The sequence below is a fragment of the Cibotium barometz genome, chromosome 45, assembly GCF_041138505.1.
Source record: "Cibotium barometz isolate CiBa-2024 chromosome 45, ASM4113850v1, whole genome shotgun sequence".
Taxonomy (NCBI): Eukaryota; Viridiplantae; Streptophyta; class Polypodiopsida; order Cyatheales; family Cibotiaceae; genus Cibotium; species Cibotium barometz.
The window spans coordinates 16,440,414-16,467,178 of record NC_141090.1 but is presented as its reverse complement, the minus strand read 5'-3'; the positions used below and the strand labels follow the sequence as shown (position 1 = coordinate 16,467,178).

General features: G+C 43.3%; 1 protein-coding gene across 6 annotated transcripts in view; it reads right to left on the bottom strand.

Annotated features, from left to right (window-relative positions):
* The window catches only part of LOC147612498 (calmodulin-binding transcription activator 3-like), an 84,438-nt gene extending 66,267 nt beyond the window's left edge, over window positions 1–18,171 (bottom strand). For 3 of the 6 annotated variants that reach the window (XR_015263466.1, XM_086783121.1, XM_086783123.1), the window contains exons 1-3: window positions 17,866–18,171; window positions 1,547–1,672; window positions 1,206–1,321 (exon numbers count right to left, since the gene is read on the bottom strand). Coding sequence is in view for 4 of the 6 variants with exons in the window: in XM_086783121.1 (XP_086639247.1) it covers window positions 1,206–1,321; window positions 1,547–1,672; window positions 17,866–17,917 (294 nt within the window). In the remaining 2 variants the exon portion in view is untranslated. Of the gene's footprint in view, window positions 1–1,205; window positions 1,322–1,546; window positions 1,673–17,136; window positions 17,258–17,865 lie in introns of those variants that run through there. The other 3 variants (XR_015263465.1, XM_086783120.1, XM_086783122.1) reach the window with 1 other exon arrangement.
* Window positions 18,172–26,765: the final 8,594 nt, after the last annotated feature.

The window sequence follows — 26,765 nt, the reverse complement described above, 5'->3', positions numbered from 1 at the left end:
AGGGGCTGGGAAGGAATGGCAGAAGGGAATGGCATGCAGAAGGATGCGCGCAGAAGAACAGAGAAGGGAAGGTGAGGTGAAAGGCGGGCAGAATGACTGGAAGGAAGAAGCACTCAGGTTTGCAGGAAAGGAGGGTGCACAACAGTACAGGGAGCTCATGCACTCCAGAGTGTTCTTAGCCCAGTTTTTTCAATTTCAGCCAGTGAAAAACACACTGATGGCCGGTTTTTTTCGAGCACAACTTAACATTTAACAAGCCAGAGACGTTTGCAGCACAATTATTACAACACAAGGCAACTTTTTAATCTCAATGTGGAGACGGGCATATCAAGAATAGTTCCTAGCTCATTGTCTGGTCTAAGGTAGGGAAGGATGTGTACATGCCTGTAACGTCCTTAGAGCATGAAAGTGCATCATAGCAGGTCAAGGCCTGCATATAAAGGGCACCCACATTCCTCAAATGGGAAACTAGTTCACAATTAAGCATACTGAAGTAAGCACTTCTGCAGCCCAAGTAGCTCAACTACCTTTTGGTAGCTTGGAAACTTTCTTGTCTGGCACAATTACAGCAGCTCTTTTGGAAAGACTATGCAATGGTTATCATCAAGCAGAGAAAGAAAGAAAGAAGGAAAGATATATTAATGTCTCCTAAAGGCCGAAATGGCCCATGAGACCAAAACAAGGTACAACTGATGACGATGATGTCTCATCATGACAAATCTGAAAGAAAGAATGAAAATAGTAACATTCTAAGAGAGCTAAGAGCTGAAAGCTGAATCGCTGAATCGTCGCGGTAAACTCCTCCGGTGGCGGACAATGATGGCTTGAATCTGCCGATGGTGAGGGAGTCGTGGACGCGATCCTGAGAGAGAGAGAGAGAGAGAGAGAGACAGATAGAGAGGGAGACACACACACATAGTTGCGTTTTATCTCGTGCTTCAATAACTCATGAGTCGTTACTAGTAAAAACCTTGCCAAAAGAGGCTAATGCAATAACTAATTAGCAGTCCCAATGTTGCAATGGACAATCTACCACATACAATGGCAGTCTGGACTCAAGTTGAAGGAGACGCTGAAAAGGTAAAGTAAAGAACACAAAAGCCTCTGATATACATTAGAAAAAACTTGTTTTCAGGCCCAACCACTCTTTCTCTTTAGTGAGATACTGAAATTACAAAAAGCCTCTCATGATGAATAAAACTTACTTTCAATTTCTCATGAGCTTCTCGGATGGTTTTTCCATCCTTCTTCTTCCTCCAATTATGGCCATCTTTTCGGAAAAAGCGAAGCTTGGTGCGATCAAACAGAAATAGCGAACCACCTTGCAAATTACATTTGATAACATTGAGTCTTAGAAGACGAAACCACCTGGTTTTTTTAGGTTTAACCATCCTCTTAATGCAAATAGCAAGCTAACTAAGCTTGGGCTTAATTTCTTGAACCTCTATTTCTACAACCCATTTATGTAAAACACATTAACTGCTTTGCAGCCACTGGGAATTTATTTGATCCTTAGCTTCTCTATTAAGAAACAAGCCACACTTACTTGGAGGTTTGATTGGTGAAGATTCGAAGAGTTTAAGCTTGTTGTGATTGTTCAAAATTTCACATATTTCAACAGGCTTCAACCATCTCGTTTGTGCATCAAGAAGCAGTTGCTGAAGGTTGAGCTCTGTGTGACTGAAGTCAGTAAGTTTTTGCACTGTTTTCATTACTGACACAGCCTGCAATATGCAACACTAGCACTATACCTTGAATTCATGCATACACAGAAAATCATGCCACAAGATAACTTTGTCACTCATGTTGGCCAAAGTGAAGCATTCAGCTGTGCGAATTTGTACCATGTATTACAGAATGGCTTCCAAACAACAACTTACTAAGAAGCCTGGATGCCTGAACTTGAGTCGAAGCATGCTTTAATCCGTGTACAAGTAGGCTCGGGTCTCATAATGAAGAATGGACCTCGGTTCCATGTGGCTAGAAACGCAGCACGCCGCTGCTGCATCTATCAGAGTTGCCTATGAGGCTCTCCCATCTCTCTCAAAGGGTGTGTATGATATCTGTCCCGAAAGTCTTTGCAGTGGTCGTGATAGATTAAGGTTATTCATTGTAGCCATAGTTGACAAGGTCGTGCTAGATTAAGGCTATTCATTGTAGCAATAGTTGACAGACGTTTTTAAAACGAAAGTATTATACGAGTTTTATACTTTTAAAAATGTTTTTTTTTATTTTTGGGAAGTTTATTTTTTTTATTTATTAATTTTTTAAAGCTATAATTATGGCCTGTATATATAGTTTTTCTCAATTGGCCTTTGGCCCAATATCTTTCTATAGTTATCAAATTTTTACCATCCGTTGGCGGTCGCTCGTAAGCGTTTATTTATCCACTCGTAGGTGATGTTGCTGAGAAAGCACCAAGGGGGGTTTTGAACCCAGGACCTCTTGGTCCTAGGCGAACACCTTCACCACTTAAGCTATCACCTCATTGGCCTATATATATAGTTTTTAAGCCTAGGAACCACAGATTTCATGTATAAAAGTTGAACTTGTGCATAAAAGCTCAAGAGTAAACAATTTGAAGCATATGGCTATCATAATTCATTAAATCATAATGATAATACATTCAGTGGCAATGCCATTCAACATTAACTTTAATATTGATTTACCAATGACCATTCAACATTAACCATTCATATACCAAAAAAACGCGTCCCAAAAAAATGTTAAAAATAATTTTTTTAATACTTTTATTTAAAAAAAACTGCCTTTAAAAACGTCCCAAAAACTAGGATGTTTTGCACAACCTTTAGTTTAGAGATCTGAGTTAAGATCTTTGTTTTCCTCCAATAGCATCTCGACTAGAGTTGTGTGTAGCATGTCAGGTTACCTGGAAGGATATGATGGTTCACTCTTGTACAGTATGCCCACAGGAGTCACAGGACAGAAGAGCAAGAAGAAACGGTGGCATAACACACTTACTTGAGCAATACTTAATTAAATTGGACAAACAAGGAACACGTAAGGAACAACGCACAAGAATAATGTACTCCACTTGTATTACTACGAACCAGCAATTACAAACACCACTCAATGCACTGTGCACACTCAACAGTGGTCGTACTCAGGGATAACACACCCTGCTTAGGATGGAATGACACAGTGAACAAAGAACTCAAGTGGAGTGGGATAGCACAAAGTAGCCATGCAATGGGCAAGGTGGAGCTATAGAATAGCCTATCTCCCTTTGAACAAGGTAGAATGCCCTATAACTCCAGAGTCACGAAGATGCCATCAGTGATGACCGTTGGTGAGCATCTCCTTTCTTTGGACTAGTTGGGAACCCGTGCTTCGCACATCTTTTGAGGCTTCCAAAATCAAATTCTACCAAAACCTCCTCCTCCCCTTCTCGAACCTCCAAATTCTTGCCACATGGCAGCTTTGTGAAATTCTTCCTTAAGATAATATAGAGAAGGTGTCAAATGCACGGTGCACATCTCCTTTCTTGGGGTGCGATGCCTTAAATTGCTTGGAGTGGTGCGCTTCGGAATCTTCTCGTTGGAGTGTCCACACTTGCAGCATCTTAGACTGCAACATTGTGTACCACTGTAACACCGTAACACTACCACTGTGGGCACCCCAAGGTGGTATTCCGGGACTAAAGAATTCACCATCCCCGTGAGTAACCAACGAAAACAAATACAGAGCTGCAGACAGATGTGTAGGTCGAAATCACCGGCGGGTGCATGCCCATCAGCTCTCGGCCAGACTTCTTCAAAGAGCTCCTCTCCAGGCAGCTCAAGCGCACCTCGGAAGTGGATCGTCTCCAAGCAACAGCCGTGCACCAGTTGTACTTGGGCATTGCCAACAAACCTACAGCAGTTTTACGAAAACGCTCTCTACTCGGCCTTTGCATCAGCATGCAGCTGGTCAAGCGCTTCAAGTGTGCTTTGTATCCGACGACTCGTCAGGATTTAGGCATTGAAGTGCTAGAATCTATGCTCAAAGGAGACTCATGTAAAGTTGGATTTGTCTTAGGTACACAAGTTGATGGTGGAATTCTGTAACAAGGAGAAATTGGGACAACTGGTGATTCAATACATGTTTTGGGAAGGTCAACACAAGGAGATTTGTAGGTGCTATCACAACCACCTATCCTATCTTGAAGAGGTTGTGTTGATTTCCTTTGCACCCACTGATATGGAAAACCAAGGGTGGCCTGGCAAGCATGAAAAGTTGCCAGGGGGGGGGGGGGGGGGGGGGCATGGCGATGATGAAACGGGCGAGTATGACCAAGTGGGCGCTGGGCGAGCAGGACCTACCCGCCTCTCTTCACGTGGCCATTTTACGTACTCGACTCCCTCCATATGGCAACTTCTCATGCTCGCCACCTCAGATTTTGGGGGAGTGAGGGGGTGCGAGCATGAGGAGGTATGGAAGACAGAAGGGGCAAGGAAGACAGCCAGAAAGTGATGGTGTGGGGAAGAGGCGAGTAGGAGAGAGAGACAAGTTAGTTTTGTTTTTTTTTTAATAACGGAAGGCAATCAGGAAAGAAGGGGGCACAGGACACTGGAGAGGTGGACGAGTATGAGCGGGGACGTGCACACTAAAAACCTAGATGGAGCATCCCAGAAGTGAAAAAAAATCTGATGGAAAAACCTTTAAAAACAGGATAGAAATCTCAAAATTGCAGAAGTCCCTTGTTGAAGATGAAACCCTAAAATGGAGAGACACAGTAAACCTAGACCTATAAGCTTAACATGAGCCTGGTGTAGCAAGATGGGGTGATCCCAGCACTTGGAGGCGAAGAGTATGGATTGGGAACCTGCTCCTGATTTCAGTTTGAATTCTTTGACAGGATCGTGACAAGAAGGGAGCTAGGGTGTTGTGCATGAGTTGGCTGCTTGGGGAGGCATTGCAGGGGCATGAGCAGGTTATTGAGTGCTGTTAGAACGCTTGCCATCCGAAGAAATGGAGATCCTCTTCCTTCTGTGATGGTTGGTGACTTATTCATCTTGGCTGATCACCTCAGAGTGTTCTGCTTGTTTCTTGTGCTGGCATGGCTAGCTTCCAACCAATCCAGCAGCTCGGAATCCTCACTATGGAGAATGATCTCCTCTTCATATGGATGGAATCAGGTGTTCCACCAAGGATTGGGATGGCTGCTATCACAGTCACAGGGGACGGAAGGGACGGAAGCTTGGAAGGCCAAGACGCCGTCTCGGGACGCGTCAGAAACGGGGACGGTCAGACGTCCCCCTGGACTCTACAAGGGACAGGGACGGGCACGGCTGCAAGAGAGGGAACGCTGTGGGGGACAGCACTGTGGGGGACGGTAGGGAGCCGTTGCGCCCTGTCCCGGCTGTTTTTTTGCCCCTTTTTTTGGCCATTTCTAGCCGTTTGTGGCTGTTTGGGGATGCCTTGGCCGTTTATGGTTGTTTGGGTGGCCGTTTGGGGATGCCTTGAGGGTTGGTGGGCCTTGGCCCTTGCCTCTCTCTTGCCTTGGCCTTTAGGCTTTGAGGCTTGGCCCTTGCCTCTCTCTCTTGCCCTTGCCTCTCTCTTGCCTATCTAATATCTATATAAGAACAAGGCTACAAGCACACACACACACACCTTCAACTTTCAAGGCTTCAACCAACTCTCTCTCTCTCTAGTCTCTTGAGTCTTGAGTCTTTGGCACTTTGCAAGTTTGCTCATTGCTCAAGCCTCAAGCTTCAAGCGGCAAGCCACACTCTATGAGTGTATCTACTCTCTCTAGTCTCTCTCCCTCAAGCTTCTTCTAACTTCCAAGTTCCAAGCCTCTCACACAAGGCCCTACTCTCTATTATCTAGACTCTCTCTCTCACTCTCTCTCTCTCTCTCTCTCTCTCTCTCAAGCCTCTTGAGTCTTCCAACTTCCAAGCCTCTGGGCTCTCACACAAGCACTCAAGACTCTAGAGTCTAGTCTCTAGTCTCTCTATCTCAAGGCTCAAGGCTCAAGCCTCTCTCTCTCTCTCTCTCTCTCTGCGCCAGATGGACCACAGCAGCAGCAGGACATGGATACCGCCCACACCAGGGGTACACTAATTGATCGTGCGATTGAGCTTGGGTGGTCCAGACGCCCACGACCACGGAGGAGGGCATCCCAGCATAGACGGAGGTTGCAGCGGCAGATTCGGATTATTCTTGCGAGGCATGCGAGACACCCAGTCAGGGTGCTGACCACAGAGGATATTGAGGAGATCCGCCAGTGTCCGATGCGGCACATATTATGAGATGGAGGTACCTCCATAGTGTACCTTCCAGTTCCAGTTTCATTTTCTAGGTGCCAGTAGTATCATCTTTATTTTTCATTTTCTGGGTTTTTTTATCCAGACATTGTATCAGATCCACCATGATGTAACTTTTGGTCTCATAGGTCATTATGGCCTTTTGAAGACGTTAATATAACATTTCATTTCATTTCATTTCTCTCTCAAGGCTCAAGACTTTGGTTTGGATGGTCCGGAGCTACAGCAGCTTGCCATCCGCATACTTAGCCAGGTCGTCAGCTCCTCTTGCTTGGAGCAACTTTGGAGCACCTACAGCCACATTGCCCATAGTCACAGGGGACGGAAGGGACGAGTGCTTGGAACGGAGGGACGCCGAAACGAGACGGACCGGCGACGGGAACGGCAGGGGACGGACGGACGTCCCCTAAGACGCGTCACTCACAGGGGACGGGGACGGGGATGCCTCAGGAACGGGGACGCCGGTGGGGGACGGTTCTGTGAGAGAACGGCAGGGAGCCGTTTGTGCGTTTTTCTGCCGTTGCGCCCGCCGTTTGTAGCCGTTGTAGTCGCCGTTTCCAGCCGTTGCAGTCACTACTTGCTTGGGCCTTGGCCCTTGAGCCTTTGAGGCTTGGCCCTCTCTCTCTCTCTCTCTTGCCCTTGAGGCTTGCCTCTCTCTCTTGCCTATCTATATAAGAACAAGCCTCTACAAGGCTACAAGCACACACAACTTTCAAGCTTTCAAGCTTCTTCTAACTTCCAACTTCCAAGTTCCAGGCCACCGCCCTACTATCTAGACTCTCTCTCTCTCTCTCATATGCTGTGATATGCAGTGGAAGTCTTTGTATTGGAAGATCCTATCACACAAATGCTCACACCGTCTTCTATATCCTGAGTTTCGTGAGTTTAGCAATCCATTTCAATACTTCAAACTTTAAAGAGATGAGAGAGAGAGATAGATGAGAACTATACACCAGATTGGGTCCCGAATTACCCACTGAAGGGCCCCCTATCCCGATAACGAGATAGTATTTGCTTTATTTCTTTAGAGAGAATGACTGTGGACTGTAGATAAGCCAAACGCAAGATCTCGGAGGATCGGAGAGTGGCTGATCTGTACACTGCTATAGAAACACCTCGATGACTTGATCTCGAGCCTATGCACTCTTCCCAAGGGCATGAGGAAGGGCTGCACACCTGAGGCTGAGAGAAGAAGAAGGTGGACTGTTCTACACTATGTTAGAATGCTGAAAACACTTATGAATGCTGTGTTACCTTCACCAGATGACTGCTGCATGTGTGGATGATGCATAGAAGTGTAGACACTGATGCAAACAGCAGATTCAGGGCTGGAAACTGTTGTAAACTGTTGATTCAGGGCTGGAAACTGCTGTGGACAGAAACGCAGACCTGTAGGAAGCTGCTGAACTGAAAAACGCAGGTGTTCTGAGGCTGCTGGACAGAAACGCAGAGGTCCTGAGGCTGCTGGACAGAAACGCATGCATGTACTGCTGCTAGACAGAAAACGCAGGCTGGCTGCAGGCTGATTGCTGGCGTTGAACTGAGGCTTGACAGTATGCTGAATTAGAGACTGTAGAGGATTGAATCAGGGCTGCTTTGATGCTGAAAACAGGCTGATTGGAGGCTGATAGCAGGCGCCTAGGGCTGACTGAAGCAAGGGTTCTCAAGGCTGGAGAAGCAAGCTTATGAGCTCTAGGGCTGGATTAGTCTTGGGCTGAAAGCAAGGAGGAGGAGAGCTCTTAGCACAATGAAGACTGAATGAGAAAAGAGGCTCTAGGCAAGCCTATTTATACTAACTGGAGGTTGGTCATTTAATAAAGTTAATATTTATAAATGCCCAATAATGCAAATAATGCTAAATAAATACTAATAAATATGAAAAAAATACCAGATAAATCCCAGTAAATTCCCTAAGGCTTTGGGGATGTTCTAAATGATGCACAAGCATATGAATGCATATTATGCAGGATGCAGAGTGCTTTCTGATGCAAACCCTAAGGCTTCTACTGACTCTACATGCATGAATGATTCTCTCCAAGTGGGTTAAGGGACTTGACTGACTGACTGGCCCACTAAGGCTGAGGAATGACCTACGTAGCTCGTGCCTATCCTGGACTGAGGATGTACAATGGGGTCACAGCGTACGACAAATATCATCCTATTGGGTTCTAAAACTGTACAACTGCTGCACTTCTGATGATGAGCCATCTTGTCATCATGCACTGAGTGCAGAGTGCATGTGACATTCCCTCCTGATTAGCTTGGCGGCAGGTTCATGGCTTCCAAGTAGTCCGCCAATAACTGGGGGTACTCCTGGAAGAACTCCTCGTCGAGCCATACGGCTTCGTGGGTGCCTCGATCTCGGAACGTCGTATAGAACTGACGAATCCATCGACCGGAACCATGCTTCCATCGATGAAGAAGGATTTGCTCAGGCTCAATCACTTCTGCCTCGTCTACCACGTCTGGCTGCTGTTCATCTGAAATATCAAACACTTCTGGACCAACATATGGTTTTAGCCAAGAAACATGGAAAACATCATGCATTGTCCAACTGGTAGGCAACGTTAACTTCATTGAGACATCACTTATCTTCTTAACTATTGGAAAAGGGCCAAAACTATGGAATGAAAGCTTGGGACAATGTTTGCCCACTTGTTTCAATCTTTGTTTCATGATGCACTGAGAGACCCAATCCCCTTCCTTGAAGTGGATATCTCGTCTAAACCCACCGTTCACCTCCCTCAAGCCTCTTGAGTCTTGAATCTTCCAACCTCCAAGCCTCCAGGCTCTAGGCCTCTCTCTCTCTCTCTCTCTCTCTCTCTCTCTCTCTCTCTCTCATTCCTCAAGGCTCAAGAGTCAAGCCATCTTCAACCATGGCATCCTCCTCACGTGCCGGGGCTTCCCGTAGAAGGACAACGGGATGGACATGGTGGGAGAAGGTTAACTACACCTCATCCGCTCATGGAGGCGGTTCTCGGCCATGGGTATGCAAGCTTTGCCCGTACCAGCGAACGGGTGGCGCCGACAAAGTGCGAGCCCACCTCTTGCATGAGAGTGGGCATGAGGTGAGGTTTTGCACGAATGTCACGCCCGAGAAGAGACGGGAACTTCTTGACAAGCTTAGCGTCTACGAGGCGGTCGAAGTGACAAGGAGGACACCACGAGTGGCCGTGGATCCCGCGACGATGGGGAGAGAAACTCAAGCCTCTACAATGGAGTCATGTGGTGGATCGGGATCATGCACACCATCACCTTTTCACCATCAAGTCGGAATGTTACTCCATCTACGACGCCGGCACCCTCCATCTCCACGGCCTCTCGACCATTACCACGACGACAATCTACACTTGGGGAGAATTGGAACCCCAAGTTGAAGGAGGAGGTGGATATGGCGGTGGCCTGCTTCTTCTTCCACGACCACATTGCCTTTCAAGCGGCTAGGTAAGTGCAATCGATCATTGCCAATTCATCATTCATGTTTTCATCATCCTAGTCCCCTTCTCATTAGTAAATTACTTTCTTAAATAGGTCGGAATACTTCAAGGTCATGGTTAAGAAGATCGGGGAGTATGGCTCAACCTATACGCCCCCCTCATCCGAGAGCTTGCGCACTACATTGCTCGAGAAGGAGAAGCGCATTGTAGAGCAAGCGGCCGAAAACACAAAGCGGTAATGGGAGAGGAACGGAGTCTCCCTCATTGTGGATGGATGCAGTGACACCCACAAGAGGAGTATTCACGGCATGGTTGCATATTCCCATGGAGAGATGTACTTCATCTCATCTCATGATGCATCCAGCACTGGGAAGAGCGTGGATGTGCTTGCGGTGGAGTGGGCTACCACCATGGAGATCGTTGGCCCCGAGCATGTAGTGGGCTTTGTTGCGGATGGGGAGCCTTCCAATAGGGCGGCGGGAGCTATTCTCCAAGGTATGTATGGACATGTCACGATGTCCTTTTGTATGGCTCATTGCCTAAACAACCTCCTCAAGGACATTGGGGCATTACCATGGATCAGCCCGCTCATTGAGGAGGCCAACACCATGGTCTCCTTTGTCCTCAACCACCAAGGACTTCGGCATGAGTTCAACAAGAGGTCCTATCTCTCTCTCCTCAAATATTCCGACACCCGGTTTGCCTAAAACTTTCTCATGTTGGGCCGGTTGAAGAATTGTAGCGGTGCTTTGAGGGGGCTTTTCCTTAGCGACGAGTTTGTCGCCATGCAAGAGTCCCATACAAACACTGGTCAAGAGTGTAGGCTACGGGCGGATGACGCCTCTTGGTGGGAGCGTGTGAAGACCACAAATGCTATGGTGATGCCCATAGTCCACCTATTGAGGATTGTAAACGCTATGCAACCATGCATAGGCAAGGTCTACGAGGCCATGGATCGCATGATAGAGAAGTTGAAAGACTTCGTGCCTGACGAAGACAGATACGAGGAGATCCATGCCTTGTGTCTAGGAAGGTGGAATTCCTACTACTCTCCATTGCATGCAGCAGCTTATGTGGTGGACCCAGAATTCCAAGGCAACAAGCAGGAGAGCGACCGGGAGGTGAGCGCTAGATGGAGGATCATCTTGGATCGTCTTGTGCCTGATGCATCGGTTAGGCGCAAGATCAGGGACCAGCTTTCGATGTACAGGTCATTTCATGGCTCCTATGGCAATCATGATGCACAGGTTGACCGCTCCAAAGTTGGTGCTGCTCTATGGTGGAAGGACTTTGGTTCAGATGGACCGGAGCTGCAGCAGCTTGCCATCCGCATACTTAGCCAGGCCGTCAGCTCCTCTTGCTTGGAGCAACTTTGGAGTACCTACAGCCACATTGCCTCTAGGAAGAGGAACCGACTCGGGGTAGAGCGTGCCAATGAGCTTGTCTTCGTCAGCGCGAACTTGCGAATGCTTTACAAGAGCGTGACCAAGAAGGCAGATTCCTTCACCGAGTGGGAGATGAGTCAACAAGAAGAGCAACAAGAGGATGAGGTGCAGGAGCAGCATGCCAGTGAGGATGAGACTGAGGATGAGCTTGATGCTTCTTTGGCACAAGCTACCCATGACCATGAGGCGAGCACTTCACGTGGATGATCATTCATGGATCATGATTCATGGGCCTTACTACTTAGCTCTAGCCTCTAGCCTCTAGTCTTCAGCACTTTTTTATCATTGACTCATTTGAGTCCGTCCATGTATTCTGCCTCCTTAAGGCTTAGTCCTGACTCCTGACTCGAGTCATGACTCATTTTGTATCTACTTAATTATTAATGACTCAAAAGCTTACCATTTTAGTGTAAATTTGTGCTCATTTTGATGTACTTCCAAAGTAGAATAAGTGTAGAGTAGAAAAATTTAAAAAAAAAAGTATTTTTTGAGTGTCGTTCCCTCCCCCGTCCCCGTTCCCTACTTATGGCCGTCCCCCGTCCCGTCCCCCTCCCCCTCCTCCGTCATCGTCCCCCATCCCTTGTGACTGTGACATTGCCTCTAGGAAGAGGAACCAACTCGGGGTGGAGCGTCCAATGACCTTGTCTTCGTCAACGCGAACTTGCGAATGCTTTGCAAGAGCGGGACTAAGAAGGCAGATCCTTCACCAAGTGGGAGATGAGTCAACAAGAAGAGCACCAAGAGGATGAGGTGCAGCAGTAGCATGCCAGTGAGGATGAGAGTGAGGATGAGCTTGATGCTCATTTGAGACAAGCTACCCATGACCATGAGGCGAGCACTTCACATGGATGATCATTCATGGATCATGATTCATGGGCCTTACTACTTAGCTATAGCCTCTAGCCTCTAGGCTGTAGCACTTTTTGTCATTAACTCATTTGAGTCCTTCCATGTATTCTGCCTCCTTAAGACTTAGTCTTGACTCTTGAGTCATGACTCATTTTGTATTTTCTTAATCATAGTTGTCACGGTACGAAAATACGATACGGTACGGTACGATACCGTACGGGAATATTCGGTACGATATGAAATTTTGGGATACGGTACGATGAAATACGGTTTTTATTTTTTACACTTACAAGCTATGGAGCTTCAAGCTTGAATGTGAGGGAAGGTTGGGAGGGGAGGAGTCTACAGTGCTTGAGAAACCAGTACATGAATATGTGTCTCTCCCGGTTGGATCTCCCGATTGTCTCCAAAAAAGAACCTGGATGGGTAATGCAATACCAAAGGTCTCCCACTGTAGCGTTTATGACTAAGGGACCATCCTTGCACAAATACGAGGAGTGCATCTAGGGTGATAAGTTTAGGAACTCCTCTCTAGATCAAAATGGCCATGTCCAAATGTTCTCCCTTGTGCATAACTTGAGAATCTAATTGTCTAGCCTACCTATACCAGGGATCCCCAAGTGATGTAGCAAGATTCTCTCATCCTACCAATCAAGTGTACAGTCTACCTCGCCAGATTTTTTAGGTCTCTCCACAACCCCATATGGAATACTGAGTGGACACGAAAGTTGCGAAGTATTGCGAGCATTTGGGATCTTCGTACAGCAGGGTTTCTATTTTTTTTTAGCATTTGGAATTTTTGTTTCAAGGAAAAAAAAAATTTAGGGGAAAAAAAAAAAAACCCCCCTAACTCGTACCGTACGATATCGTACGAATTCGTACGGTATCGTACCGTACGACTCGTACGTACGAACAGGTTCGTACGCATACGAGAAACAACTATGTTCTTAATTATTAATACAATCAACCGTCAACGCCTTCACTCTTTGATTGGCGTATTTTGTTAATAGGACTCAAAAGCTTACCATTTTAGTGTAAATTTGTGCTCATTTGGATGTACTTCCAAAGTAGAATAAGTGTAGAGTAGAAAAACTTTTAAAAAAAGTAATTTTTGAGTGTCGTTCCCTCCCCCGTCCCCGTTCCCTACTTATGGCCATCCCCTGTCCCGTCCCCGTCCCCCATCCCTTGTGACTATGGCTGCTGCTAGCAACCCGGATGCCTTGGTCGACACCATCCTCTAATTGGAGTTCGAGGTGGCCAGTTAATTGGGGAAGCGTCTCCTTTTCCAATCATGAAGCACTGCAGCATGCCTCAACCACAGACGTCCAATCAAAAGGGAGTAAGCACCCCGAATTTGTGGTAGCCTGATCACCACGAAATCTAGAAAGTAGCGCCTGGCAAATCTACTCTGACATGCTCCACAATGCCTACTGGGGGAACATCCCACTGATCAGCCATTCTGCCAGAGAAGTTGGCAAGTCTAGTGATGGGGAGGCCCACGGCTTCCAAGGTGAAGTCGGGTATAAGATTCACTCCAGATCCTTCGTTAATGATGGCACCAGAGAGAGATATTCCATTAGCTGTGCGCCAATAACTCAGCACTCTGTTCCAGACCATAGCCAAGCCGGACAATACATAGTCTTCTAGTGGTGGACGACTCATGGAGAATCCACTAGGACATGTCATTGGCTGTCTAGGGATTGGCTCTTCGACTACCTCCCTCACTGATTACCCACAGCCCTCGCCTCATAGTTCAGATCGGACTGGAGTGGATTAGATCATTTACATTTTGAGAGCTACCCTAGCTCTTGATGACTATATAAGAGTAGCCAACCAAGGGCATAAAGCATCTTGCAGCCTGTGAACTCAAAGGTCAGCCCAAGAATGAAGAGGCAATTGACCCTTGAATAGCTTGCATAAGGGGAGCATACTGATCAACCATATCTTTGTTAGTGTGTACATGTCTTTGAGTGCAGTGATGGTGACGACCAGGCAGCAGTGATGATGATGGGATAGGGATGAGAGAAGAACGTGCAAAAACAGAAGATTATAAACATGGGATTAAGGGTTAAGCACAACTGTAATATGGGGATTATTAGAAGACTAATGGGTACAAGAGTCATGGAGTAAAGCATATACATAATTTATCATTAAAGTGATAATCTCTTATAAAGAGATATAAGCCATTACATCATTTTGGCAAGTATATGCCACGTATATACAAAGGATTATAGCAAATAAATGCTCTCTAGAGTCTAGACACGTGTACTCTTTCTACACATAAACCCAGCCCATATCTGCAAGATGGGCTTCATCTTTCTTGTGCTCCTCCAAGGTTGTATTAGCAGCTTCATCTCCAGCTTCTTTCTTCTCACTGGCCAGCCGCTTCTGACACTCGTTGATATAGTGTCCTAGCTTGTGGCAGTAGTGACATTTCCTTTCTTCTTTTTGAATGTGTCACCTGTGAACTGGAATCCACTTTGCCTTTAGAGAGAAAAGCATGTTCTTCCCCAATTTTGAGCTTGTTCTTCCTTGTCTACTCCTCTTGAAGAAGTAACCCAAATGACTCATCAAAAGTTAGCTCCATCTCTCATAGATAGATTTATTATGGATGTGTGGAAACTGAGGTAGGAGTCTGGCAAGGAGTTGAGGGTAGTGGTTACAAGCTGCCCATCTTCAATGATTTCATCAATGTCGAGGAGTTGTTCTTTGAGATCCTTCGGCCTACAGCAGCAAGAACACGCAGCATATAGGCAGGCCAGAGAGCTGTAGAAATAGGGCATTTACAGAGAGAAAACGCAGCCCTAAAGGTGTCTTGCACCAAAACAGAGGTTCCATTCAGCCCAAAACAGTCCCCAAGGTGTCTATGTTCACTGTTTAGTGGACAGACAGTAAGCCAATCTTGTACTTCATTTACATCTTGCTTTGGACTTTGCTTGAAGGCAAGCCAGTCCTTGAAAAGACCACATATGAGGTCTTGATACACACTTTCATCATTAGATTCTCACCCAATGGAGCCAGATTGGATTGCCATCGCTTAAATCTATAACCTCAACAAGCACATGGAAGGAAAATCCATTCACGACTGCATAGCAAGATCCAAATACCTCCATGTGAGATGCAGTCCCCAAGAAAGACTAGCACGACCATCTCTAAGTCTAGGCACATCATCTTTGAAGAGTGTTGCCACGAGGCATTGGACCTAGTAGACAATCTGCAAGATATGGATGTTAAAGTCGTCCACATCAAAAGCCTCTTCAGCTAAGGATGCCCAATCACCACCAGAACGGGCTCTAGTCAAGGCCATGAGCATAGATGAGTTGGCAAAAAATCTGCTCAACCGATTAGGCCAGAATTGGCAAGGTTGGTGGGCTCGAGGGAAACCTCCAGGCCGATCCACATCTATTCCCAAAAGAGATATGGTGTGGTGCAGAGAGTGGCATCGAAACCATATAAGCACGGAGTGTCCGTTGCTAAGGCCAAGAACGCAACAGTTTTGTTCATTGCCAGTGCTACATGAACCACCTAATGCCATCACAAGGCTCCAAGCCAAGAGGAGGGCAATAGCTGAGGAAACTTCCAAGGCTACAAATAAGCTAAAAATTCAAGCTTTAACCTCGAAGTAAGTAGCTAAGAAGCCTAAGGCACAAGCCCCAAAGGCTAAGGTGGTGCCTAAAAAGGCTAAAGGACCCGAACCAAAGATCCAAAAGAGGAAGACATCACAGAGCACGCAAAAGCATAACGCACAATCAGTTGTCAAAACAACGACATCGTGACTATTAAAAGTGGTTCGTACGAGAAGTTGCCTCCCTTGGGAAAACAACAAATGATCTCCCACTAAAGCCAACTCTTCATGCAGAGAAGAAACCAATTGATTGTGCTAACCTCCCTACGAAATTGAAAAAGTACCCCAACTTGGTGTTGGAGAAGGAATGAGTGAAACAAGCCTAAGAGCTTGTAAGGAAGGTGGAGGTTGAACTAGAGCCTATCCTTGAGCAAGTGGTCAAGTACAAACCACTAACCCTGCCTCAGCATATCCCAGACCCCATTCCAGAGCCAACCCCAAAACTAGTAAGGGAACCTCAAAGCTAGCTAAAGGCCCTGACCGAACCCATGACCATTCTTAAAAGGCTTGGAAAAGAGCCAGTTCCGGAGCCCCTGGCTCCAAAACCTATCCAACCGAACCCCACATTGCTAGATGTGATTGACGAGACTCAGAGTTTGCCTCAAATTGGTCAACACACAATTTTCTCCTAGGTGATTGGCAATGACTTCATTTCGTCCCCTTCAGAGACACCGCCTCCTAACAAAGACTCCATGCACATTCCATATACAATTGCAGGCCCTAGCTCACCTCCAAGTTAGTGCGAATATATCACCCGCCGCAGGACATAGTAGGCCTCATAGATTTCTTGTCCTCAAAAGTCCAAGCTCTAGACTAGACTTATATGATTGGATAAATGAGAATTTAAGAGTCCATATAGCCCAGCTAGAAGAGGATGAGAGCCATGCCATGTTGAGCGTTATCCTTCCATACCCAAGGCCAAAGAATTGCCAAAAGTGCCCATAAACAAGTCGGAACACGGTTTCCAAGGCGATGAGATGAATGTCATACTACGTGTCATATATAAGGGAATGCATGTCTAGGCAATCTTGGATGGTGGTCCTTATGTCAACATAATCACCAAGGACTGCTGGGAGGCCTGAGGAAGTCCACCACTTGTAGGCACCAATCTCGTGGTCAAGCTTGCCAATAGGAACATAGCAAAAGCTTTGGGCAAGATGTGAATAGCAAGACCTTCGGATTGTGTTTCCGATTTCTAGAGAAGAGGGTCGTACACTATGATCCTCGCAAGGCCTTACATGAGAGACACAAGGTTGGTACACAATTAGGAAACCAATCACTTATGCATACGTAAAGGTCAATAATCCTTAAAAAAAGACTTGAAAACAGGGAAGAGGCCCAATGGGTTGAGGCATTGTCAATAGTGACTTCGAACAAGGGATAGCTAGTGACTCATCTAGCAAAGATTCCTCCACAGAAGAAGCAATGTTTGCATTGCCCACTCGCACCCAACCAAGAAAGAGGAAACCACGCATGAAGCCTAAGAAGTATGTTCACCCATGGAGACTGACCTTCATTGGGTTCACTACATTGAGGCCGTTGATTCAAGTATCTGCTTCCACTGGGATAATCCGCATCCGTCAAGATCTTTCCAAGAGCCAGAACTGAATAGATCATCGTTATCGGTGCCAATTGCCTATTTTGTGGTTGGGATTGAAATGTTATCAGTGTTGTGCAACACTCTATCTACAAGACTTTGCTGTAGTACATCACATAATTGTTCAATCTAGACAAAACTTGGCTTGAAAAAAGGTACCTTTGGTTTCAGGAAATGAAAAATCTACATCAAATGTCATCTGTATTATGTGTTATGCAGCACACAATCTACAGGACTTTAGTTGATCAACCTAGACATATTAAGGCCAAGTAAACTGAAGAAATTTTTACGCAGCAGACCATTAGGTTTCAGAAACAAGGAAGGCAAATCTTTCTGTTTTGGAAGATTAGATTACTGTTTTGAGAAGCCATTAATTTCTGATGCGAAGTGGTACAGAAGGTTTTAGGTTTTGAAAGGTTAACGCAACTAATTCGCCAGATAACTGTTCTGGAAGCCATTGATTTCTAATGCAAACTGATGCAAAAGGCTTCAGGTTTTAGAAGATTAATGCAAATCATCTACTAAGCTACTGTTCAGAGAAGCATTTGATTTCTGATGCAAAGGGATACAGAAGGGTATAGATTTGAAGAGATCAGCACAACGATATCAAATGATACAGCAGGTTTCTGCAGAGGGGTTTTACCTTGATGAGGGGAAGTCAAGTGCTGGTTCCCACTGTTTGTGAAGTCTGCCATAGCCCAACAGCAGCAAGGGTAATGTTACATTCTTATGTGCTCTTTAAGGTTAAACAAAACATTTCCTCGAAGGTGCAGAGAAGGAAAGCAGGAAGAGTCTAAGGAGGAGTGCGCAGTCAAACAAAAAGTACAACAGCATCGTTTTCTATACTTATGGGAGACTTCCGGTGAGCTTCTCTAGGAAGACTTCTCATGACTTATGTCTCCATTAGTTTGTTAATGATAAGCATATGAAACATACTATAGTTTTCTTTGTTGTATATTCGAGAATAGTCTATATATATGTTGTTTAGTTTTTTCCCCCCTTTTTTCCCCCAAGGACCACCCTTTGCAGTGTGAGACGAGTGAGACAGAGGTGTGGGTCAGAGTCAAACTCGTGTGCTAGGAAGAGAAGGGTGTCGCCTTAACTACCTAGCTATTGTCCCTTCCCCCTTTATGTGGTTGATATTGTATATTCACGAATAGTTTATTTGTTGTTTAATTAATAAGGCGGGTGTTGTTGCCCTAAATTTATTAGTATAAAATCCCTAGTCAATGTACTAAGCCAAAAATTAAGGTGGTTGCACAAACACTGCACCTCCCTCCTTCTCAACGAGCCGATAATATGGCTCATTTAGGTCGAGGCCACACAGCGTGTGAGCATAGCTATGTGGCATGCTCATGCAGATGCAAGCACACGAGGAGTATGATGTGGAAACTAGTCATCAACGTGTGCAAAGGCCCATTATGGAGTGTGAAGTGTTCAAGCATTTGAGGTTTGGACATGTGAAGAATGTGAAATAGAGTATATTAAGCATGGTCAATGAGTAAGTGTCAATGAACTTCCTTGGTATTATCTCAATCCAAATACAAAAAGGCTTTCACATACTTTCGCTTGCTATTTTAATGTACAAAAAAAAAAAGAGCAACTTCATTTTATGCGGTGTACCCAGTGTTGGATGATTGATCCACACTTTTTGTGATGCACTATGAGTGTTTTTGTGCAACATTTGACCCTATGAATACTTGTTGCCTTTTTTCTTGTTGTGCTTCTCGATGTGCTTTGTAAGGCCTCATGTGCTCCAATTCGCTTCTTATTCGTAATTTATGTATGATCCTCCAATAGAACCATTGGAATACTTCATGTAGACTGTTTGCTCTCACTTTCCCTCATGCATGTCTTGTGTGATGAAAGTATGCGTTTCTTGGCACCTCGAGATAGGAACTAGCATTATGGGTTATACACCACATCTCAAAACTATAAGCTCTACTCCAAGGAAATCTTGACACTCATGCCAAGGTAGTGTCTTACTTTCCAAGGTGACTCTCTTGATCCCTATCTCAAATATAATGATTATTGATCTCTTTGAAATCTATTACCACTTGTCTTAGAATAGTAATGAACCCACTGCATGGATATGAACATCCTTCTTGCAGCCTTCTTTGTGGCCTATGTGGGTATGCACTCTAATACAAGACACAACTTCCTACTTTATAAGTGCTTATACCTCCTCTTTTTAGTGCCTCACTGCACAATAAACATGAAAACTAAAACTTCTATGAGGAGACGTTATTGATTACTCATTTCTTATTACCTAAAATTCATAAGTGTGTATACTCCTCAAATTTCCATTATTATTTTTAATGAGCATGTGTCCAATCAAAGGGTAACACTCCTTAAATTCCCATTATTTTTGGAACTCAAACTTCTCTGAGACGTTATTGATTACTCATTTCTCATTACCTAAAATTCATAAGTATGTATACTCCTGAAGCTCATATGTTTGATTCATTAGATAGCGTGCCTTTTTATAGGCTTGCCTATTAGGCACTAGGTTTAGGAATTGGTCTAAAGTAATATTGAGCTTCATCTTGCTAAGGTCTTCCCATAGCTCATATCCCACTCTAGTTTCACTACTCTCCTATTTGGGCAAGGACTTGTCACTTCTCCTCTTGCTTAGCTCTCCTTGCTCTTGGTTTTCTTTTCCTTCAACATTTTTTTTGTCAAGATTGCATGCATTGATCCAATGGCAATAATAATAAATCATCTGGAGATCGAGACAAATAGGCTAATGTGTGTGTGTGTGTGTGTGTGTGTGTGTGTGTGAGAGAGAGAGAGAGAGAGAGAGAGAGTGAGTGAGTGAGTGATTTGATTAAAGCTTCAATGATTTGTGTATGTGTTTATGAGAGAGAGAGAGAGAGAGAGAGAGAGAGAGAAAGAATGATTTGACAATTAATACTTCAATAATTTTTGTTTGTGCTCAACAAATCAATGTATACAGTACAATATATGTAATGGTGATTTGACAATTAGAGCTTTAATGATTGTTTTTTATGCTCAACAAATCAATGTATACACTATAACATATGTAATGAACCCATGAAGCAAATGATTGCTAGTATGATGTAAAAATCTAAGATTTTTTACCCTTCTGACTAGAATTTTGCTGCCAACTACCCCATTTTGATCCCTTTGATTAGATTAATAAAGCTCTCCTTTGATGTGTTATAGCTCTTTGAGTTGATGTACCAACTCCTAAGTGTGCCTTCTTGAAGAGAATGAATCAAAAACCTTTTTGATTCATTGATGTTTTGGAGCTTGGCAAAAGAGGGAAAAAAACTTAAAAACTAATTATTTTCTAATTGAAACTATCCTAGGGTGTATAGCTACTTAAGGAATGATGGGTGGCTTTGATACCAACTTGAGATTTACACCTAGAGTTGAGAAGGGTGTGTAGTCTAAGAACTCATCATCTTAGCATGCTAGAAAGCAAGAAAGAGATACTAATGATAATCATAATTATAAAAATGAAGCATAATGACAATAATGACAAGAGTTTTAACTCAACAGTGCATATGTTTGATCCATTCCCCTAATTTTTTCTAGATTTGAGTACCATCTCTCTTGAAGCAGCACCCATTTGGCATCCTTTGCACTTCACAACTTCTTCTAGGTGTGCCTACTTTTGGCCTCCACATGGATTGGTCATTTCATAAATGCCTTAATCTTTGGGCACCTTTTGACATTTTGAACCATAGTCTATGACATATGCAACTCTTACAAATGTTTTAGGGTCACATACCACTGCCCCTTGCTCCAAAAAACATCACTTGCTATTTCAATAATACCACTCTCCAAAATATCAAGCATGGGGCTAATGAGAATGGCAAGAGGTCTCACTAAGTTGCATCACGTGGAGCTTGATGGTGCTAAAGCATGTCCTAGATCTGGAACTAATGAGGGGATCATGGGGGGCATTGGAAACATTGTAATAATTTGGTGGCCTGATCCTATGTAACTCCTCTTTGGTGAGGTGGGTCTGTAGCCCAAGGTGGCTCCATGGGTGTACGGGTGTTCTTCTCCTCCTACCTCCTCCTCCTGCTACCTCCTCTTGGTTATAGAAGAAGCTAGTGATGGCTGGCTAGTGAGGGAGGGGTTAAGGTGGCTTACTGGGGCCGAAGCTCTCTCAAGAAAGTGTCCATGTGTCTGTGGTGGAGATCGATCTAGAAGAGCCCTAGGTAGGTCCGGGAAGTCAATGATCCTGGAAAGTGGGCCAAATTGCTTATGAAACAGATAGTGAAATATCTCGCAGATCTCATAGTATACTTGGCAGTGACATATGTAATGCTCCTCAATCTCAACCTTTGTGTGACATAACCGGTATATTCTCTCCTCCTTGGGTCTTTGTATGAGCTTAACGGCTTAGAAGACATGCTTAGCTCTCCCTATCTCCACTCTTAAGCAGTGGGATGAAACTCGTATCTAGCGAATCACAATCCGCATGGCATGGGACATGTGAACACTCACCAAGTATCCTAGGTCTTCCTGCTCCTAAGGAAGTGATATCTATAGAAATGCATCTTCGGTGGGAGCTCCAAAGGTGTGATCCATGTGTAGTGGGTGTAGAGAGAGAGAGAGAGAGAGAGAGAGAGAGAGAGAGAGAGAGAGAGAGAGAGAGAGAGAGAGAGAGATGGGGAGTAGAGAGCCCCTTTATGCATATCTAGAGAGAGGAGGGATATGAGCATGTAGGCCGCATTCACCTTTAAGGTCATTGAAATCTAACTATGGAGATTTGCTAGTGAGAATATATATGTGTCGTCTTCTTTATAGTTCAATCCTGTAAAATCTTAAGGTTAGAATTGGAGGATTTTGTTAACAATCATTTTTTTTCCACAAAATGCTATAAGAAGAAAAGAGAGGGGAGGGGCCCAGGGATTGGTATTGAATCATACCATGAGAATTTGTATGATATGATCAAGAGAGAGTGTGTGTTGATTCAAATGGCTTTATACCCACTTTATATTATCGGGCATTTCAACCATCTTTAATGGTTTGGGTATAAGTTTTCTAATCACAAAGTTAATTACAATATAAAATTCATGTTCTAAAATCCATGATGATGGTCAATGTTTACATTGTTGGGCATTTCAACCATCTTTAATGGTATGGGTATAAGTTTTCTAATCACAAAGTTAATTATGATATAAATTTCATGCTCCAAACTCCATGATAATGGAGGATATGTAAAATGGTCAGTCATCATTCATTTACATCAAAGTGTTTCAAGTGCTAACAAAAATTATAGAGGAATTGATCATAATTATACATAAAATGATTCCACTTTTTTATAATAATTTCATTTACTTGTGTAGCCATTTATATGGTAGTGATTGTGATCATAATATACATAAAATGATTCCACTTGATCAAATGAAATTGTTTACAACAATTTCAGTTTCTTGTGCAATCATTTATATGGTAGTGATGTACAAGCATAGGCTAATAATGGATTGGGCACTTTTTCCCTCCTTGTTTGGGAGTTGTTTTCTCCCAAGCATTTGTACATCATGTCACTTAGCTTGTACTTCACTCATGCTAATCAAACTACTTTGAGTCTCGTGGTTCTCTCTATACCTATGTGTGTGTTCCTACCTTTGTATCCACTCCAACCATTAGTATCAAAGCATGTTCTCTTGCCCTTGTCTCATCACCTCCTCCAGCTGAATTTTTTTATTGTCTCTCATATTAAGCTATCCTCTTAGGTGGAGAAGGTATACACCCTATAGTTTGATGTTAACTATATTAACAAATTGAGCTGTCTTAGGTATACCCTATAGTGCGATGCTAAATATGTTAACAAAGTTTTTACGCCATTCGGGCCGTTTCAGCGAGCATGTTTCTAACGTTCACATGTTGTATGGTTTTTGTAGACATCCTAAGGGTATGTGTCAGTTCGAACTATCTTAGTTCGATTTTAGGTTTTTTGCACTACAACATTATAAATTTGGTGTGCAAACAGGGACATCATCCCACTTCTTCGTCATCATTGACATTGCATCTTCATTAGCATCATCATCAATAGCTTTGTTAGCATTGTCAACATTGCCATCAACTTTTACATCCTTATCAATAACATTTCTACACTCTACCACTTTGCACACTTTGCTTATCGTTGATCTACTAGAAGCCATGTTGGTTACATTCAAAAGGCATTGACAGTACCTGAAGGTTATTAGGATATTTGCATTTTGTGTTAGAGATTCATTATTTGTAAGCTAAAATGGCAAGCGCACTAATGTATTTGTGATACTTTTTGCCAAGGATAAGCTGGATGGGACCAACTACACGTTGTGGTCCTATATGATGCATCATGTATTGGTTGTTAAAGGGCTTTGGAATGCTGTTATTGGCATTAAGGCATACCCTTTCTCGCCACAGCAGAGGATAGTACATATACTTCAAATGGTGATACTAGTTCAAATGTAGCCACCATGGCATTCGCCTTTGCACCTCCCATAGCGAAACAAGCCAGGTGGGATGGTAGGCATTAGTGGCACTTTCCATGAAAAGGAGAATTATTCCTCATATTCTCTCATGTAAAGCTACTAAGCAACTTGGGATATGCTTGATTTACATCCCAAGCCTAGTAAAGTGCTTGCTATGCTCTACCAGGTGTGTAACGAGGAATGTGTGTCTTACTTGTGCAAGCACTTAGAGCCCAAATCTATTAATGAGGGAGAATCGATGGTGGATGAGTTTCTCAAAAGCAAATATCTCAAAGACTAGCTTGTATGTATTGATAAGGCCTATTTGAACAATTCATGGTGTCTACTATTCTCATAGCTTTACTAGATTCATACTAGGGGTTTGCATCCACACTTCAGTTTATAACAAAGGGTAACCCCAATGGCCTTATGTTTGATGAGTTGGTTTGTAGTGCTCTTTGCAAGAAGATAACTCCTAACAAAACCAAACTATTATCGTGTGGGAGATCCGACCAGTCAAAAAGGTAAGAAAAGCCTTCTCTCAGGGCGGCTACAAGCCAAAGGCAGAATCAACCCAATCTTCTGGCAATGATGCTAGAAGATGGGGGTGATAAGCATAAGAAAGTCAAATGAAATGATTGCTAGAAGCCAGGTCATTATATCAATAAATATAGAAAAATCTAGAGAAGGGAGAAGAAGAAAGAGTCAGGCATGGCTGTGGTGTGTGGCTGCTACATCAGCACAAAGCACTGAAAAGAAGGAGTTTACAAACTATGCACATGAGGGTTGGACATTCATTGTGCACTGTAGTTATGACCCTTCTGTCCATGATGTATGCATATATCAGTGGTGATCAGCATATTTGGTATTTTGATAGTGGTGCTAGAAAGTACATTACTTCTTAGCATGATATGTTTTTCTCCGTTGAGTCTGCTCCTAAATAAGGCATAGTCAAATGTGTAAACAACTCCTTATATCCAATGAAAGAAGTTGCTAAGATTGTGCCTATTGTTGCAAATGGTGGGACAACCAGTCTCTCAAAAGTCTTGTTTATGTCAGGTATTAAAAAGAAGTCGCCTAGTCTTTTCCATTGCTAGGGCAAAAGCCTAGTGGTTAGATTTGTTGATAACATGTGTATAGTTCATGACTAGAGTGATGGAGAAATCACTGTGGTATATCCAATACTTTAAGAAATGGACTTTATAAGTTATATTCACATGTGTTATGAGTGACACAAAGCTATGGCATGCCCGCTTTGGTCACTTGACTTTTGTAGTTTGATATGCCTGAAAAGGTAAGAGACGGTATTAGAGTTGCCAAAGCTTGAGGTCCTTGTTAAACATGTTTATGAGGGGTGCATTTTTGGGCAAGATGCAATGGGTAGCATTCACAAAAGATGGATCAATAAGGATTATCCAAAAACTACGACTTATACATAGTGATGTATGTGGTCCTATGAGGACACCAGCGATCGGGAGATATCTCTACTTTGTGACTTTTAGTAATGACTACTCTAGGCATGTATTTGTTTGAAGGAAAATTCAAAGGTTTTAACAAGCTTTAGACACTTTGTTTTTATGGTTGAAAATGTGTCAACATATACAATTGGCACCCTTCGTACAGATCAAGGGGGGAGTATATGTCAAAGCATTTCAAAGGAGTTTCATGCGTATATGGATGAAAGACCCATAAAACATAAATGCATTGTGACTTACACACCTCAACAAAATGGCATAGCTGAGAAAGAAGAATAGAACTCTCATGGAGATGGCACGTTGCATGGCCAAAATTTGCCTCATGTTTTTTGATTGGAGGTAGTTATCACTTATGTGCTAATAGCTGACAATTACCCCTTATGAAGCTTAGAATGAAGCCCTTTATAGCTCATTTTCATGTTTTGGTTTGTATTACTTATATTCTATGGCTCATTTGCGTGTTTTTGTTTCTCTTGTTTATACTCTTGTGCAAACGCAATAAGCTAGACATGATAAGACAGTAAAATTAATTTTTATAGGATACAACTTAGAAAGCAAAGGGTATAGACTCTACCATTTTTTATAGGATACAACTTAGAAAGAAAAGGGTATACTCTCTACCATTTATACATTTTTCTGGGATACATCTTAGAAAGTGAAGGGTATAGACTCTTACCATTTAGCCATAAGGTAGATTTTGGTGAGTAGAGATTTTGTCTTTGTTGAAAACTCAGTTCAACCGATGCTTTTATGTAAAAAACATCAAAATTTATGCTTAAAGGACATCTTTGTCAAGACAAATTTTTACCTTGCACATTGATTACCTTGTAGAGAAAAGTATTCAGAGAAATTTTTACCTTGCACATTGATTACCTTGTAGAGAAAAGTTTTGAGGTATATTTTTATATTGCGCGTTGATTTTAAACCATTTCTTACTTCATGTAACACGTGATTTGTTAACTTTCTAGCAAAGAGGAAATCAAATCCCATGTATATTTCGTTCATGATGAGGGTGTGGCATACAAGGCATCCTACAATTATCACACTTATGCCTACATGTGAACATAGTGTTGTGGCTTGTTCCACACCATAAATGCTCGAAATAGAAAACTTTTTGCCACATCATCACTTTTTGGCTCATCTGTTATTAATTACAATTTTTATCTTTCATCATTGTGTGGTACACTCCCACTGTCTGATTTTTTGACCAACCCATGATATAGCTTTAGTCTAAATCTATTGTGACTGGCAATGGCGTGCCATGTAGTGAAGTCAAGATGAACCTACCTTCTTGCCCTAATGCCTTTCCCTAGTATTCTAGTTATCTGATATGGTCTTATTCATCTAAGCCTCAATTTTCCAAGATGAAACACATTCTTGAGTTGAATACTAACACCCAATCACCTTCCTCAAAGAGTTTATACTTTGTACTTCTATCCACCAATTCTTGAGTTGAATACTAACACCCAATCACCTTCCTCAAAGAGCTTATACTTTGTACTTCTATGCACCCATGCCTTCCTTCTCCACTGTTGTGCACAACTTCTGCTCATAAGTCACAATTCTAGATGTCCTAGAGTTAGCAATTGTTCTAGTCTCTGCTCCATAGATTAATCTAGGGAAAACTG